Source organism: Narcine bancroftii, chromosome 14, assembly GCF_036971445.1.
Source record: "Narcine bancroftii isolate sNarBan1 chromosome 14, sNarBan1.hap1, whole genome shotgun sequence".
NCBI lineage: Eukaryota > Metazoa > Chordata > Chondrichthyes > Torpediniformes > Narcinidae > Narcine > Narcine bancroftii.
The window spans coordinates 18,923,086-18,940,906 of NC_091482.1; the positions used below are offsets into that span (position 1 = coordinate 18,923,086).

The 17,821-nt window shown below is 36.9% G+C and overlaps 1 protein-coding gene across 3 annotated transcripts in view; it reads left to right on the forward strand.

The window, feature by feature from the left end:
- usp32 (ubiquitin specific peptidase 32) overlaps positions 1-17,821 on the forward strand; it is a 154,585-nt gene that overhangs the window by 101,992 nt on the left and 34,772 nt on the right. For 2 of the 3 annotated variants that reach the window (XM_069910731.1, XM_069910733.1), the window contains exons 11-18: positions 256-317; positions 1,789-1,891; positions 6,117-6,300; positions 11,002-11,183; positions 12,826-12,966; positions 14,194-14,347; positions 16,129-16,283; positions 16,368-16,449. In XM_069910731.1, the coding sequence (XP_069766832.1) occupies positions 256-317; positions 1,789-1,891; positions 6,117-6,300; positions 11,002-11,183; positions 12,826-12,966; positions 14,194-14,347; positions 16,129-16,283; positions 16,368-16,449 (1,063 nt within the window). The remainder of the gene's footprint in view (positions 1-255; positions 318-1,788; positions 1,892-6,116; positions 6,301-11,001; positions 11,184-12,825; positions 12,967-14,193; positions 14,348-16,128; positions 16,284-16,367; positions 16,450-17,821) is intronic. The other variant, XM_069910732.1, reaches the window with a different exon arrangement.

Here is a 17,821-nt window from a genome sequence, read left to right on the forward strand (position 1 = left end):
TTCTACTGGATATTCCAGCTATGGCCTAATTAATGCAATACTGTAATTAATTCTAGCATGGCTTCCTATTCTCAATACTTTGATCAAGTAAAAGCAAGTATATGATAATCTGCTTGAACAATGTTAACTTGTTTTAATGCCATCGAGATTTGTGGAACAGCATTTCAAAACTATACTTTTCTCAAGTTTCATGTCAAGGGTAAATCTGAGCTGCTGTGGATTTAATTTTCTCAAAAAATTTCTTTTTATCTGCAGATTTGTCATATAGTTCTTGGTCTAAGACCAGCGACACCAGAAGAAGAAGGCCAAATTATCAGGTGCAGAACTTCTCCAACAACAACTAATTGTTTCTTAATTATCACAAATATGTTAAAAGAACTGCTGCTTTCTGGGAAGTTATTTATTGGAAATGTGTTGATCTCTATGGAGCATTTCAATAGTTGCACAAAACTTCTTGAGTAAACACACCCGGTTCATACTTGTAAGCCACCTAGGCTTCAGCGTGGGTTTAAAAAAAAATGCCAAGCTAAAATGATTGGAAAAATATTTTGGAGTATTCCTCCCTGACACTCTCATGATCAAAATGTATAGATTGTGTCGCATGCCTTCTATATGGTGTGATCTTTGCTCCAGTTAAGAAGTGAACTAACTCCTAGAGACAGATAGTTAGCACCTGAGAATGTATTCCAATCATGGCCTAATGTTCAATTTGTTGCCACTCTTGGGAATTGTTATAACGTTTGATTTCGAGTCCACTATGCATCTCAAAGTTATTAACCTGAATAATGTATCAATAAGTACAACCTTTCCATGATGATATAAACCTCCAGCCTTCTCTCAATTGCATCAGCCTTCAGTGAGCTGTCTGTCAGAGGCTGGCGGCCTAACCCAAGCCAGTCAGGAACCAACAGGGCTTCTAGCTCAGATCAGGTGTATACGCCAGTAAAATATTAGTACTGAGCAAGTCCAACTTACTTCTTTAACCAATTTGGGATTTTTATTTTGAGTAAGAAAGTATCATTTCAGAAATTTGAATGTTTAACCTCCAAATGGATCAATCTATTTCAGGAGCGGGTTGGGTATGGACGTACCTGTATTAAAAAAAAATATTGGGCTTGATTCGGAAAAACCAGAAAACATGCAGATGCTAGGGTCAAGTGCAGTGCGCAAAAGTGCTGGAGAAACTGGAGGGCTTGGTTCAGGTTAGCCATCACGTTATAATTTTACGGACAGTTGCTTTCACTGGGCACAACACCTATACCTGTACCATTTGCAGGGAATAATGATGAATAAGAATATTCTCTTTCACCCCATCACCGGTGTTTAATGTTACACGATAATAGAAGCCCACTGAATAACTCAGCATTGAATGTTTCCAGTATTTCTTGGTCTAATTTCAGTTTTAGTAGCAATGATATTTACTCTGGGTACATTTTGCCCAAATCAAATGTTAATGAAAAGCAAGTCTGATTCATCTAATGCATCTGCCCCTTAATTTAGCCTGCTTCATTGGCCAGGGCATTAATAAAGATTGAGCATTTATAAATAAAGATCTGATATCCAAATGTTGTTAGTAATTACTTCAGACTGATCCAGATTGGTTTATTCATATATTTTGAGGAAGTTACAACATCAATAAGCAATTGTAGATTTGAAATTGTACATTATTGCTTTGTTGAGGGATTAATGGTTTTGAAATAAAGGTGAGTATAAATTTTCTCCTAATTAGTTCTGGAAATCCCTGCTTCTACTTGTATCCCTTTTGTTAATTTGTATTTCTTTTTCTAGTGGGTGGTTAGAAAGAGAAAACCGACATGGCCTACAACCTGGACATAATTGGTTTTTGATTTCTGTTCAGTGGTGGCAGCAGTGGAAGGAATATGTGAAATATGTGAGTAATTAAGCAAACTCTAATGTTTTATAATAGTTCAAAGTAGAGAACACAGTAGATGCAATGCTTTGAATGCCAAGTCATATATATTTAAAATGCGAGAGAAACAAGAGGGCCCAGGAGGCCACGCTCCACTGACTATTGACGGCTCCACCATTGAGGTCATCAAGAAAGCCCAGCAGCCCCTCTGCTTCCTGCGAAGGCTGAGGAAAGATCATCTCCGACCCTTCATCCCCACTACGTTCCACAGAGGATGTATCGAGAGCATCCTGTGCAACTGCATCGCCGCCTGGCTTCGAAGCTGTACCTCCTTGGATCACAAGACCCTGCTGAGGATAGTGAAACCAGTGGAAAAGATCATTGGGGGTTCTCTTCCTGCCATGAAGGACATCTACAACACTCGATGCAATAAACATTGCGAAGGACTCCACACACCCCTCGAGTAAACTGTTCTGTCATCTTGTAGGAAGTACTGCAGAACTCGGGCCCAAACATCCAGATTGGGCAAGATCTTTTTCCTCCCCTTTCCCCCCCGCCCCCCTCCTAAGCCATCAGGCTCCAGAGCTCCCAGAACATTTGGGGATCGTGTACCATGGAATGATAATATTTTAAATATGTTTAACTATTCTAACCTATATTTATGTAAATATGTTCCATGGTCCTGGAGAAACACTTATCTTGCCTTTACTGTGTGAGCATGGCATGAACGACAAATAAAGGTAACTCAACTTGAAACACAAAAGCTGCAGCTGGTAAAATCTTAAGTAAACAAGGAATTGCTGTACTTGTTGAGTTCCTCCAGCAATTCTTTGCATACTTAAGGAAGTTAGGCAATTATTTTGTATGGAGTTTTAGTGTATCTAAACAACTATTGATCCCTGATTAAGGAATTTATTTGCAGTTTTCATTCTGTGCTTCCAGTGAAAAGTGTATGAACACAGTTACCATAATAAGCTGGATTTGTGATTGAACATCACAAATGTGGTCCACTGCACAAGCTGTGTTTGGATGATACCATCATTGATAAACTTTAAATGCATTTGTGAGTCAGGAACCTTGACAAGGCAACAGTAATTGTGGAGTTTTGGGTCTCCAGGCTTTTTGACTGAGAAACCATTTTATTGCAGCTGCTAAATGAAACATTCTTTTCTTTGCCTTGGCTTCGCGGACGAAGATTTATGGAGGGGGTAAAAAGTCCACGTCAGCTGCAGGCTCGTTTGTGGCTGACAAGTCCGATGCGGGACAGGCAGACACGGTTGCAGGGGAAAATTGGTTGGTTGGGGTTGGGTGTTGGGTTTTTCCTCCTTTGCCTTTTGTCAGTGAGGTGGGCTCTGCGGTCTTCTTCAAAGGAGGTTGCTGCCCGCCGAACTGTGAGGCGCCACTAAATATGTAGCAGTCTGGTCTCTCAAGTCACCAATAATTGATTTGGTAACTAAAACTTTAAATTCTACTTTCTGTCACAATCTTAGCAATGTATTTTTCTGATCAACAACTTTTAATTGAATAAAAGCCTTCTCCTATTTTCATTTTCTCAATGTTATCACATTATCCTATTAACCATCTAACCGTTTACAGCACGGAAACAGGCCATGTCGGCCCTTCAAGTCAGTACCAGTTCACTTGAACAACTCCATTAGCTCCTCCGCAAACTCCTGAGGAAGTAGAGGCTTTCTTCATGATGCCATTGGTGTGTTGGTTCCAGGAAAGATCTTCCGAGATGACTGAATAGTGGGGCAGACTCGATGGGCTAAATAGCCTGTTATTGCACCTATGTCTTATATTAAATTTATATCTAAATATAACCAGAAAAAGAAACCTCTGGACATTCAAACTGTGGAAGAATATTCTTCCTTTTAAATACAGTATTGGGCTGTATTTTAAATCTCCTACTGAGATTTTTGTTCATCAAATACATGTTTAAAAAACATATTAATGGAGGGGTGCATTGGGAGCCTCACGTTTTTCTCCCAAACTGTTGATCTAAGATTATGGATTGAGAAGATATTGGTTAAAGATTTTGGAAAAAGTACAGCAAATTATTATTTTGAGTACTTTTATTTATGATTTTATAAGATTAACATTAGTTCAAATTATCTGAAATGTTTAAAATCCTCGGGTAAAATATATGCTTCAAAAATCAGTGTATATTGCCATCACCATCACATTCAGACTACTGGAGATGGATTAAGGCATAAGATTGGACAGGTTGGCAGAGAAATGTTTGTGGAATTTAATAAAGAGAAATGTGAAGTGATGCATTTTGAGAGGTCAAACATAGGAAGAGTCTACACATTGAATGGTTGGTATCTGGGAAATGTAGTACTGCAGAGGGATCTAGGAGTACCAATACATTGTTCCTTGAAAGTGGTATCACAGATAGATAGGTTGGACAAAGACTTTTAGCTCATTGGTTTTTGTCATTCAGAGCATTGAGTACAAAAGTTGACAGGTCATGTTGCAGTTGTACAAGATGTTGTTGAGGTCCCAATTGGATTGTTTTGTTCAGTTTTAGTCACCATGTTGCAGGAAAGATGCTCTCAAGCTGGAGAGGGTGCAGAGAAAGTTTGAGGACTTTGCCAAGAGTTGGCTATGGATTTATTTCTTGGAGCTCAGGAGAATGAGTGGTGATATCCTATAGGTATACAAAATCATGACAGGAATGGATTAGGTGAACACAGAATTGTTTGCTCACAGAAGGGAAATTGGTAACCAGACAACGAAGGTTATAGGACGGAGAGATTTAAGAAGAAAGTGAGGGTTAACTTTTTTTCCACAGAGGTGATTATTCAAAATTCACGATTTTATGTATGGAGTGAACTGCCAAAGGAGCCGATACAGGCAGGTATTATTGCAAAATTTAACAAAAAAAAAATTGGACTTGTATATAGGTAGGTTTAGAAGGTTATGAGCCAAACGCAGACACGTAGGACATTTTGGTCAGCGTGGGCAAGTTGAAACAAAGGATGTGTTTCCATGCTCTGTGACTCATTGATTCACAGTAACCTATTTTGTGCAACCTGCTCATATAAAAACGCATTGTGTTGGAAAAGCAAGGGAAGCAGAATCTAAAGCAATTTCTCCTAAAAAAAAATGTATGGTAACTTCAAAGAAAATTGCATTCCATAGAGGATGAGTTACATAATTCATAAAGCAGGTCACAGTCAATTGACAGCAGCATAATCATTAAGATTGATTTGATAAATTGCTCCCTGATCTATTCTTTAGTCATCTATAATATTGGTTCTAAATGCAGCCTTCTAAAATAATTTTAATGTATTTTAACTTCTATCCTGTAACCAAAATTATTTATATGTAATTTAATGCGCAATTAAAATGGCTTCTTTGGGGACTCTATGTTGTTCTTCTGGAGGAGCAAAAGAAACTAATTTCCTGGTTTCTTTTTTTAAAAAAAAAGGAATAGCTTATCAGGCGCAATGGCAATCTATTTCTGCTCCAAATTTAGAAAATGATCTATGTACTCGCTGTACCTGGATATCTAAATCCTGAACTTGAAATAAGGTATTAACGGAAAATGAATTTGTAAAGACGGGTAGAAATCTAAAATTCAGTAAAAACCCCTGATATCTGGCACCTCTAGGGATTGGTAGATGCCAGATAAATACATTTTCTGGTTACTTGAGACTGTGTGTTGCGCGATTGGAAAACTAATGGCGAGGTGTTCCAATTTTAAACTTCTGTATTTTTTTTAACATATTTATGTTCTGCAATTTTTAAATTTTTTTTTTTGCTTGAATTCTAGATAACAAGGCTTTTAATGTATGTGGGAAATGTTCATCAGTTCAGAATATATATGTGGGAAAAGAAATAGTTAATGCCTCAGCTTGAAGATGCTTTGTCAGAACAATGTTAGCAAAAGCATAATGGTGGAGAAACTCAGCAAGTCAAACAGTGCAGACTTTCTTTTGTCCATTACTTCAAACCCGCTGTTACCTGTTTTTAATTATAGAAATTGATTCATGACGCATGAGGAAGAGAAAATTTTCAGGATCCCATCCTTAAGCTGTCCTTAAATTCTAAGAACTCTACTTAAAATTTTTGCAAAATCTACACGTGGTCAAAAGAAAGTTCATGTTCATGGTGATTTGGACAAAGATGGGTATTCACTGAAAATGTGTTGTTTCAAAAGATTAGCTTTCCCATGTCGACAGATGTGGTTGTCACCTTTCAGTTCTCATGTTGTTTTTTTTTCCTGTTTTTATTATAGGAAGCAAAGCCAGTCATCCTAGAGCCGTCTTCAATAATGAATTTAGTAAAAAACCAACACCAATTGCATGCTATGGATCAGGGTGAAGAGAAAGCTGGAGGGCAGAATTCATTAAATTCGACAGATGAGAAATATTTTGATAACATTTCAATTGCATCTGAAGCATCTGAGAGCACTGGCACTGGTAACTTTGGTTTTAAATTTATACATAATATTAATTGAAAGCACAACATTAGACATATTTGCTGCACATGCCACTTAAGTCAGAAATTTCGTATGGATACAAAGCCTTTACAATAAATTATCTGAACTTAACAAATGAGAGGCAGTTGATATAAGATTGTACACTTTGTAAATATGAAATACTCTGATATTAAGGATTCCTATGCTATTCTAATTGTACTTAAAAAGGCAATGTTGTGGATCAGGACCGCTTTCTGATTTCTGGTGATACGATAATTCACCTAACCACCGACTATGCCCATGAAGATAGGGTTATATCTGCTTTATTGACCACAACAGAGGATTTGGAAGACTGTTTGGAATGAATAAATTGAAGCCAAGTAGGTTGTTGCAGGAAGTAAAAGGTCTAGAGAACAGGATTTCCAGGGGTTTGGGGTTCAAAGGAAAATAAGAACTTGAAATTAGCTTTCAAAAAACGTAAGATAATGTTATATTTGAATTCTGGTGAATGTCAAAAAAATGTAACAATTTAATATTTCAATTTCATATCACGTCAACCTTGTCTATATTTACAAAAGCAGCGTGCCAAAAAAAATTGCATTCAGTTTTCCAATGCTCAAAACTATTGTTATCAATAGGATGGGGTATGGATAACAATATTTATGAATGAGTTAAATTCATTATCCCTTGGAGCCATGATTCTAGGATAATCCTGATGAGTATGACATTTATCTTTGTCATTCAAGTGCAGACAAAGTTTATATTCAGAGTAGGTTTTTTTTGTTTTTCTGTGCTTAGGATGCATGGATTGGTTCATGGGTGAACCTAAAACATAATACAAAAGTGCTGAACCACCTCAGCAGGTCACGTATCATCTATAGGAAGCAAATGGGTAGAAACCAATGATTTGTACCTGAGTGCTTTATCAAGATATGAGCAGAAAGCAGGTAGATGCCTGAATAAAAAGGTGGGGGGGGGGGGGCAGGGGGAAGAACACAGGCCTGTGGGCAAGATGTCATAGGTGGATAAGGATGGGAGGGGAGAAGGGAGGAAAAAGGATGAGGTGATGGGAGAGGTAACTTTCAGAAGCTTTCACTCTCAAAGAAGTGGTGAACTTGAAGAAAAGAGACAGAGGATAGAGAAAGAGACAGGAGAGGGGCTAAACAGAAACCAGAGGGGTTGATGCTAATGCAATCTAGTTGGAGAGTGCCCAGACGGAACATTGTCTTGTTCTTCCAATTTGTGGGTGGCCTCCGTTTAACAGTGCATGAGGTTAGGGACAGACCTATTGGTGTGGATTGAAATGCTTGACTGCTGTGAGGTCCCCATTATTACTGCAGACAGAGCGAAGGTGTTCAACAAAATGATCTCCCTGTCTGCATCCAATTTCTCTGATGTAGAGGATGCCACAATGGGAGCACTGGATGTTGTAGATTCATGAGTGAAGTGGTACTTCACTTGGAGGGACTGCTTGGGGCTCTGAATAGATGCGTGTTCATTTCCCGTGGTTGCAGGGGTTGGGGCCGAGTGGTGATTAATGGGAAGGGTTGAGTGGATGAGGGAGTCATGGAGGAAGTGGTCCTTGTGGAAAACTGAGAGGGGTATGCGTGAGAAGTGGTGGGATCACATTGTAGGTGGCAGAAATTGTGGGATGTGAATGCTGATTTTTGTCCTTGTTTTGTTATTGGGTGGAAGAGGCCAGGCAAATGTGCAGGAAATAGAGGAGATGCAGGTAATGGCTGAGGTGATGGCAATAGAGGGGGAGCTACATTGCCCTCCATAATGTTTGGGACAAAGACACTTTTTTTCCTTTATTTGCCCATGTGCTCCACGGTTTTAAATTTGTAATCAAGCGTGCAATTAACGTGCATATTCCAGAGTTTATTCAAGATTTTTTGTATACATTTTGTTTTGACCATGTAGAAATTACAGCACTTTTTATACCTAGTCCCCTCATTTCAGAGCAGCATAATGTTTGAGACATTTGGTTTCATAAGTGGTTGTGATTACTCAGTTATGTTTAATAGCTTGATTGCTGCAGCTATAAGAGAGCTAGCCTTGCTTCTAAGCTTTTGATCGCCTTTGTAGTTGCCAATTACATCATGAGGACCAGAGTTGTGCAAATGAAAGTCAAAGAAGCCATTATGAAGCTGAAAAACAAGAATAAAACAGCAAGAGACATCACCTAAACCTTGGATTACCAAAATCAACAGTTTGGAACATCATTTAGAAGACTATATTGGTGAGCTCACTAATCGCAAAGGGACTGGTATTCCAAGGAAAACTGGTGGTGGCAGAAGAATTTTCATCATGAAGAAAAATCCCCAAATGTATGTCCAACTGATCAGAAACACCCTTCAGAAGGCAGGTGTAGATATCTCTGAGGACTACTGTCCTCAGAAGACTTCAGGAACAGAAAGTTTGTATGCTTTGGATCTTGGGTAGTTCCTTTTTGTCTCCACATTTTGCATTTGCTATCACTCTGTTTATGGGTTAATCTTGGTGTTATCTGTCTACAAGACCTTTTTCCAGGATTCCAGGCTCTTTTAAATTCTTCTTAGCAAACTGTATTCTGGCCATCCTTTTTGTGGCTAACTAATGGTTTGCATCTTGCAGTGTTGCCGCTGTATTTGTTTTCATGAAGACTCTTGCGGGCAGTGGTCATTGACATATCCACACCTGCCTCCTGAAGAGTGTTTCTGATCTGTCAGACAGGCATTTGGAGATTTTTTTCATTATGATGAGAATTCTTCTGTAAATCGGCAGTGGACGTCTTCCTTGGAATACCCGTCTCTTTGCAAATACTGAGCTCACCAGTATGCTCTTTCTTCTTAATGATGTTGCAAATAGTTGATTTTGGTAATCCTAAAGTTTGACCAATGTCTCTTACTGTTTTATTCTGGCTTTTCAGCTTCATAATAGCTTTTTTGCCTTTCATTGCCACAACTCTTCCTCGTGTTGAAAAATGGCAAATACAGACTCCAAAGGTGATCAAAAGCTTAGAAGGAAGCCTAGCTCTCTTGTACCTGCACAAATTTTTTTTTTTAATTTTTTTATTTTTCACACCATAAACCACATTGACCAAGATGCAGTGTCGTTTTCTCCCCCCCCCTCCTCCCATCCCACCCTCCCTACCTCCCCCCAATTCATTTAAAGTGCAGAATCTAAGATACATTAAACCAGTCAAACAATGTTGTCACTCAAATTGTACCTGCACAAATGAAGCAATTAACCATAACTGAATAATCACAAACACCTGTGAAGCCAAATTCCCCAACCAAGATACACTCCACTTAAAATCACCAATGCCTGAAGAGGGCGCACAAAATCAGTGACCCGGTGCAGACTCGAAAGGCCAACGTGGCCTGTTTCCGCTCCATAAATGGTTATATGGTTGTATTCTGGTGTCCTGAAATGGGGGAACTATATATATTATATAAAGTATTGTAATTTCCACATGGTTGAACCAAAATGTATACAAATAACCTTGAATAAACTCTGGAATGTGCACTTTAATTATATGTGAATTGTTTGATAGCAAATTTAAAAACTGGGCACAGGTGCAAATAAAGAAAAATATTGCAGACATCATTAAGAACACTTATTTTGAAGAAGGAGGACATATCAGATGTTCTGGAATGGAAGACATCATCTTAGGAGCAGATGTGAAGGACACAGTCGAATTGAAAGAAAGGAGTAGAATCCTTGCAGGGGGGACAGGGTATGAAGAGGTTCCATCAAAGTAAATATGGGAGTTGTGGGTTTGTAGAAAATGTCTCGAGAATTCGACTCCCAAGATGGAGACTGGATTGAGAGGGGAGAGTATTGCCAGAGATGGAGTGAGTGAATTTGAGTTCGGTTGAAAGAGGTTGGTTGTCAATGTAGCAGAGGAACAGTTGAGGAGGCTTTCCTGTGAGGCTTACAGTGTGGATTTCTCCACATCGCCCACAAAAAGGCAGGCATAGGTAGGACCCATGCAGGTACCCAGGACCAGTCTATTGACATGGAGAAAATGGATTTTGAAGCCTTCGCTATGGGGGATGGAGGTGTATAGAGATTGAATGTACACGGTAAAGAATGCCCACCTATAACCTCTTGCCTATTGGCCTGTGCTCCTCCCCTGCCATTTCCCCACCCCCCATCTTTTATTCAGTTGCCTGCCTGCTCATACCTTGACAAAAGGTTCAGCCCTGAAACATTGGCTCTATCCCTTTACTTCCTTTTGATGGTGCGTGACCTGCTGAAGTTGTCCAGCACTTTTGTGTATTGTGCTCAATCACAGTGTCTACAGACTTAACTCTTTAAGCCTAAAATGAAACTAGTTTAACCCTTGTCTGGCCTTTTAATCTTCATAAGAATGGAATTTAATTTAAAAAATCTGTTATCAGCATATAAATGTGTAGAATAAGAGAAAACACTGTAGAAAAAATAAAATAAAATCTCCATGAAACATTAGGCACCTTTACCAAAATAAATGAATACTTGTAGGTCCTCAGCTTAATAATGTATGTTGTGAAGTATTATTTCATTGTAGAGTTTCATTTGCCAACCATCCAATTTAATTAGGCTGTTCCTACTACATTAGAGATAAAGATAATAGATATAAAGAAAATCAAATTACTCGTTCGTTAAGGGTTTATGTTGTATTTCAAATCCGATTTAAAATCTAAAGATAGTTTAAGAATGCTTTCTTTTTTATTAGTTTCAGGCTTGTATCAGTCCAGTCCACCTGGTACTGACGTTTGCTTTGCTAGACAGTACAACAGTTTGGACAACAATGGTCAATGCTTCCTGGGCACCAATGGGAACATTTTAGGACAACTTGGTCTCCAGAAACCAGGAGCTATGGACAACTTAATACTTATAATGCAAGGATCTGTGAAGGTATCGAAACAAAGCTTTCATAGCTAGAAAGTGATTAAGTGTACCATGACGATCACGTAGCATTCTAAAAGATACAACATTGTAACATCTGTGACAGACTAGTTATTCATGTAGTTATTATTATTGATTTTCAACTCTGATAGCCATGGTGCAAAATGTGTAATCTGTAATAACATACTTGTATAAACATTTAAAGAAAGAATTGGCAATTTATCTGACTTATTTAAGTGAATGACAAATTAACAATCAGAAAGCTTTTCAACAGCGTGGAATAACAAATGTGCTTCCGCTCTGAGATTTTTAAAATCGGCTCCTCTGCATTTTCTCATCAATTTGACTCCCCACATTTTAACAAAAGTAGTTGTGAGGAGGTGTTGACAGAGTCTGTAAAAGCTGAAGGCAATTTGATTTCACTGTCAGTAGATTCTATTGAATGATGAAAGCTTCAGTGATGCTGGCAGAATCTGGGAACATGACCTTAAAAATAATACCTCGAGTATAAGGATGTTAAGAAATTTATCGCAATGCAACATGGTTATTGATTAAAGCAGAGCCCATATTGGCATTAAAGAATGTGTTAGTTGTAGCAAGATGGTGCTGAGATGACTGCGAATGAAGTATTAACATCACCAAAATGTGCATTTGAATTTGCTGACACTTTGACCAACTCTACTTTTCCAATGTCAGAGTTTGCTTTTCATCTGGCCAAGTTTGGAGATTTTCATCTATGACCCGTATAATTTTGAATCTGAAATCTGATTTGATTTAGAATTTTTAATTTGTGGTCCATCAAGATCAGGGTATTGTTACAGAAATTTAGAATAAATTTAAACCTGATTGTCATCAGGTTTCATATACAAGCTCATCATATCCTGCTCTCCATTTTTTTTTTAACCACATCATCTTACCATGAGCCCAATGCTTATTACCCGAGTTGTTTTGCCCACTTCTGGTTCTGATTCCTATCTATCTGATGGCAGCAAATCACTTGTGATGGCCCCAGCACAAGAATCAGAACTGATTGGCCACTCTCCACTGAATGTTGTATTTTAATTATTTCCCCTGAAACTATAACGTTAACAAGTAAGGCATGCTATGACTCCACATCACCTCACTGCACTTACATTACCTTTTTCCTACCTGTGCTTCATGTCCATTCTCCAGGATTGGCTGTGGAGAAAATATGTCCAGGTAAATAAATAACAGAAATTCTGAACACTCTTTCCCATGTAAACTTCATTCCTTTTACTAAGCTTCAACAAAACCTTGTGCCACCGTGCAGTCTATCTTCAACCTTTGACCCTGGATGCTGAGATTGAATGTTATTCTAGCATTCCAATGACACACTGCAGTGAAAATCCAAAGAGAAATCTGCAATCCATGTTCTGCCAAATTACAAACTCGTCCCATTTTTAATTCAAGATCTAACTGTTTCCTGATTTATGTCAGTGTTGCTTTGCTGATTTTTAAGATAATTTCAACAATGTTACATTATTATATACATTGTTCTCACAATTATTATGTCAAGATGCACAATATGTCAAAATATCTCAAGAAACATGAGACCATAGTTATCAGGGGCATGAAATGTTTCACAAGATTAATGTTTCTGCTTCAAAGAAAATAACTTTTTTTAATGAAGGCTCCGACATTAACATTAGAGGGTGGACGCTTGAAACGAAATCCAGCTTTGGTTCGAGGCAAAGACTATGAGGTTGTCCCAGAACCAGTGTGGAGGGCCTTGTACCATTGGTATGGAGCAAACCTATCTCTACCTCGACCTGTAAGTTACCTTTACCTTTTGAATTTGTAGTAGTACCTGTCAAACAGTTAATATTGGAAGAATGTCGGCTTTACCTTTTATTAACATTTCCACTGATGGGTATTTCCACAATCTTGTTTTCATTTCCATCAGCTAGCATCTGCATTTTGTTTTGCTTTTTGAAGAACGGATCCTATTATTTGCATGTGTATTCAGGTTTGTTGGGTCTTCAAACAAATATTTGTTTATTTTGGAATGTATTCTGGGCTGAAGGTTTTTAAAAACTTTCTTTATTGGAGCAATGTTATAAAAATAACTCAAATATTTATGAAGATTTTTCTTTTAGAATGTATAGCATGGGCATCAAATGATTATAAATTCCACAGGAAACAAATTAGGGCATATTTGATTTTGATACTCAAGCCAAAGACTACCTAACTTATCCGTTTCATTTTTATACTCCTATCGGATCTCCCCTCCCTGCTTCCTTCATTCCCGGGCCAACCTCTGCAATTTCTCTTAATAACTCTGCAAATGAGACAACATTCCACTGAATCTCCTCTGTGTTGTAGCTCAATTATATCTCTCCTTTACTGTGATGACTAGAACTGCACACAATACTTCAAGTGTAGCCTAACCAGTGTTTTGTACTGGGCTCTGAGATTTTAGAGTGATCTGTTTGTATTGCCACATCTTCATTTCTAAATACCTCATTAAATGATTCAAAATAATGTTTAATTTTCATTTTTAAACCTTTACTCCCATTTCCCCGCGAAAGAAATTGAAATGGTATATTAGTTTTTATTGATTTCAAAAGAAGCTCAAATTGTGATGTTTGGATATTTATGTTCAAGTATTTCCGTAAATTGTCAGGTTTGTGAAATTTGTGTTTGTGATTTTTAAAACTAAAAAGCATGATGATATAAGATCATCACCAGTTTGATCATTCAAAAGTTACTGAATGTTAAAGGTTTTAACTTTTTTTTAAATTGCTGACATCTGAAGATTCATTGTATTTTGTATGTAGTTCAGAGTTTTTGCGCATCAGTTCTAATTTTTTTTAATATAAAGCAAATAATTGGTAATTCCTCCAAATTTGTTGCCTCATACATGTACTTATTATTTCAGATCTTGCTAGACAACTTGTAGCATTTTACATGTGCCCAGTATATGATCTTAATAACACCAGAAGTGTTGTAACATTGTGATCAGAGCATTTGCTTAAAATTTTCAATTTTTCTCTTGTAGGTCATTAAAAATACAACAACAAATCAAGCAGAGCTAGAATTGTTTCCACGCTACCTTCTTTTCTTGCGTCAACAGCCAGCCACACGTACTCAACAGTCGAACATCTGGGTGAATATGGGTATGATGAGCCTGAGAGTGTTTCCTCAACGTGGAGGTATTGTAAGACTGCAGCAAGAATGGGAGTTGTTAGCTTTCTAGTTGCTTTGTGCCAAATCCATCTGTTTTGTTTTCAAATCAAGATGGTAGTTTATCATTGAGGCTTTCTTAAAACTGCATGGCCATTTTATGAAAAATGGTAGAAATTAGCAACTTGTGGATTGTTCCTGACATGTTTTAAATTTACTTCACCAACTGAAAACCATAAAATTGATTGTTCATATTTATAGCAAATAAACATTTTGATCATCGTTAACGACACAATTCAGTATGTTTAATCCATTTGAATTATTCAAGTGCTAAAGAAATTTGATGAGGTATAAAATTATCAAAATTATGTTGATACAGAGAGAGAGATAACTTGGAGAATCCTGGATTTATTTATATTTATTTATATTTTTCCAGGTTGATATAAATGGTTTGCATTCTCATTTCTTTCCTTGACAAATATTTGGGAGAAACCTCAAATGATAACTTTCTGAATTTTACCCTGTAATGTTTTTTATTAAATTGTTTTTAAATTTATTGATCCACTTTCTTGCTGTAATCTTACATCTAGACCTTCTGATTTATGATTTAACTTTTTTTTTGTGCACTAGCTTTAACCTGTTATCCCCTGCAATAGACTTTTTGTAATTTAGATGCTCAACAATTTCCTGAATAAATAATTTAACTATCAATATCTTTGCAAATTAAATCTTTATCTCTTTACTGTGTTCTTTTTGAGGAATTAATTTACAAGCATTTTAAATTTTGAAAATGTCGTGACTTTAATGAAAGGAGGATAATCCTCCTTTTTAAAAAAAAAAAATTCATTTGTTCTGATTTAATTGTAATCTGGCTTTTGCCATCCTACTCTATAATTATCTTGCTAATTTTGTGAAATGTGCAGTTTTGCTTGTACTACCTTTGAGGAAGAGCCCTCTCTGCTGTACTCTACTGATCTGATTGAGATTTGGACTTTTCCCCATAAAGAACATATTGTAAATCATGTGACTTTCCTATTTGAAAGAACACATTAATTGTCTGGTCTATTTTGCTGTAGTTGAGTGGTTATTAACTACATATTCACCAAGAATAATGAAGGAGTGCAAAGGGTTAAAGGCTACTGGTTTAGCTTTGTTTTCAAATAGAAAATTATTCAAATATAATAATTTAAACTAAAATTTAGTGCTTAAATTGTTTTTACAATAAAATTTACTTTGTAGAGAAAATAATTCCATATAATATAATTCTGTTTTATTAGCTTTTTATTTGCAAAAATGTTGGTTTTTCAAGCCAATTGGAATCCCATAGAGCAGCTTCTATTGCTTTCTAGTAGAATTGAAATTGTTATGTTAAATAATTCTACTTGTCCTTTATATGGAGAAGAATCAATATAATGGACATTTAATTAGGTGATGAAGTGAGGAATCATAATTATTAATAGACTGCAACAAATAGATGAGGTTTATTTTGTATCTCCTTGAAAAGTATAAGTCGTCGTTCGCCTTGTGCTGCTTCACTTCCCAATTAGACTGTTGTCTGAAGTTGAATGGGCTTTTATACATTTCAACCCTGAGCAAGAGTTAAAAATTATGAGGGCAGTATATGTGCAGGAAGACTGGTTTTGCCTGCTATGTTTTTCCATCAGCATAAACCTCAATGCTGCCAGGCAAAATGTCGGCTTCAACTACTCATGGAAAGACCCGAGCACAGTCAGGGATGGTATTAACATGTCCAGTTATTTTGTATTTTGCCTTGTGCGCTTTCATCTTAAAATATTTGTTGTGAATTTAGGAAATGTACCTTCACCATCCTCGCCAATGAAACGGGTGCTTGCCTACACTGGCTGCTTTAGCCGAATGCAAACAATAAAAGATATCCATGAATACTTATCTCGACGGCTTCGAATAAAGGAGGAAGACATGCGACTCTGGCTGTATAACAACGAGGTAAAGAAATTTTTTGTAACATTAGGCCATTAGGATTGCATTGATATTTGATGTCGATGTGAAAAAATCAATTTTATTTTGTAGAACTACCTTGCACTACTGGATGACGAGGATCATACCTTAGAAGACTTAAAAATTCTAGATGAACAACACTTGGTGATTGAAGGTAAAAAAAAAATTTCAAGATCAAAACAAAGGTGATTAAAGTGAACCTTTTAGTAATTGAGGGTGTAAATGAATTTTAAATTTAGACATAATGCAGGCCACTTCGCCCCACGAGTCCATGCCACCCATTTTACACTCCATTAACCTACACCCCAGTACGTTTTTGAACAAAGGGAGGAAACCGCAGCCCCTGCAGAAAACCCACGCAGATACAGGGAGAACCGAGAGACAGGTTCGATCCTGATCGCTGGGGCTATAAAGGTGTTGCACTAATCGCTACGCCATTCATCTAATTGGATTTAGTTAAACCATAATTCACAATTATATCTGTAATCTTGTTTTATGAGTAAGATGATTTTAAAATATGTGCCCAGCCTTCGACACAAACATTTTCATCAAATTAGCACTTCTATTAACATCATTAGTTATCGATATTTAAGTAGAGTGTCTATTTCAGGTTTAGTTAATGTACATCAAAGTTGCTGCAAACTTACCCCTCTTTGAAATCTTAAGAGGATGTTTTGTATCTTATTTTCTATGATTGAATTTGCTTGAATACAAATAAAAGATTTGCCACGGTGTAACTGAAATTTTAAACTGATTTTTTTTGGAGTCTTTGTATTTTAATCATCCAGCTAAGTAAACAACGAGAATTAAATAATGCAGTTGAGTGTATTATTGTATATGGGCTAGAAATAAGTTTTTGTGTGACAGGTCATGTCCACAGATAGTCTTTCAGGGTGACTGCAGACATTACATTCATAATGCAGTCATTGATCGAGACTGTTATCTTCTGTTTGAGTGGTCAGTCAAGCAAGGGTCAGCTTTTTTTAATCGTAATGATCCCCCAACTGTTTTTCTGATCTTCATGTTTATTTAAATGGACATTAATCCAGAAATCGAGAGTGAATTATTTTTCAGTGGAGCAACATTTGGGTTCAAATTTTATGCTTCATTCAGTTGTTTATAGTTTCCTTTTGCCTTTAAAAAAAAACACATTGTTGTGAAACAAGATACCTGCATAAATTGGCTGAATTAAGTTTTAAGAGATGCAATCTGAATTTTTTTTGGTTTCTACTACCTTTGGATGCAGTTCACCAAAACTTTTAATTACCTCATGTTTTCTTGGTTGGGCGAACATTTTCAGTCACACAATGATATCTTTCATGTTTTTTCAGTTACTGCGCTGGTGAAGCTGTCAAAATAACTAGCAGAATTCAAATCACTGAGAGCCAAGTCTTAAAAGCCACCTAATTGGGGAAGTGCAATGTATAAAAAGCCAATCCCATCAAATCTGCTTTGTGGTATTCCGATCATCATGTAGTGTAATAGTTATTAACCAATTGTAGTGATCCATCATCAACTATTTTGCA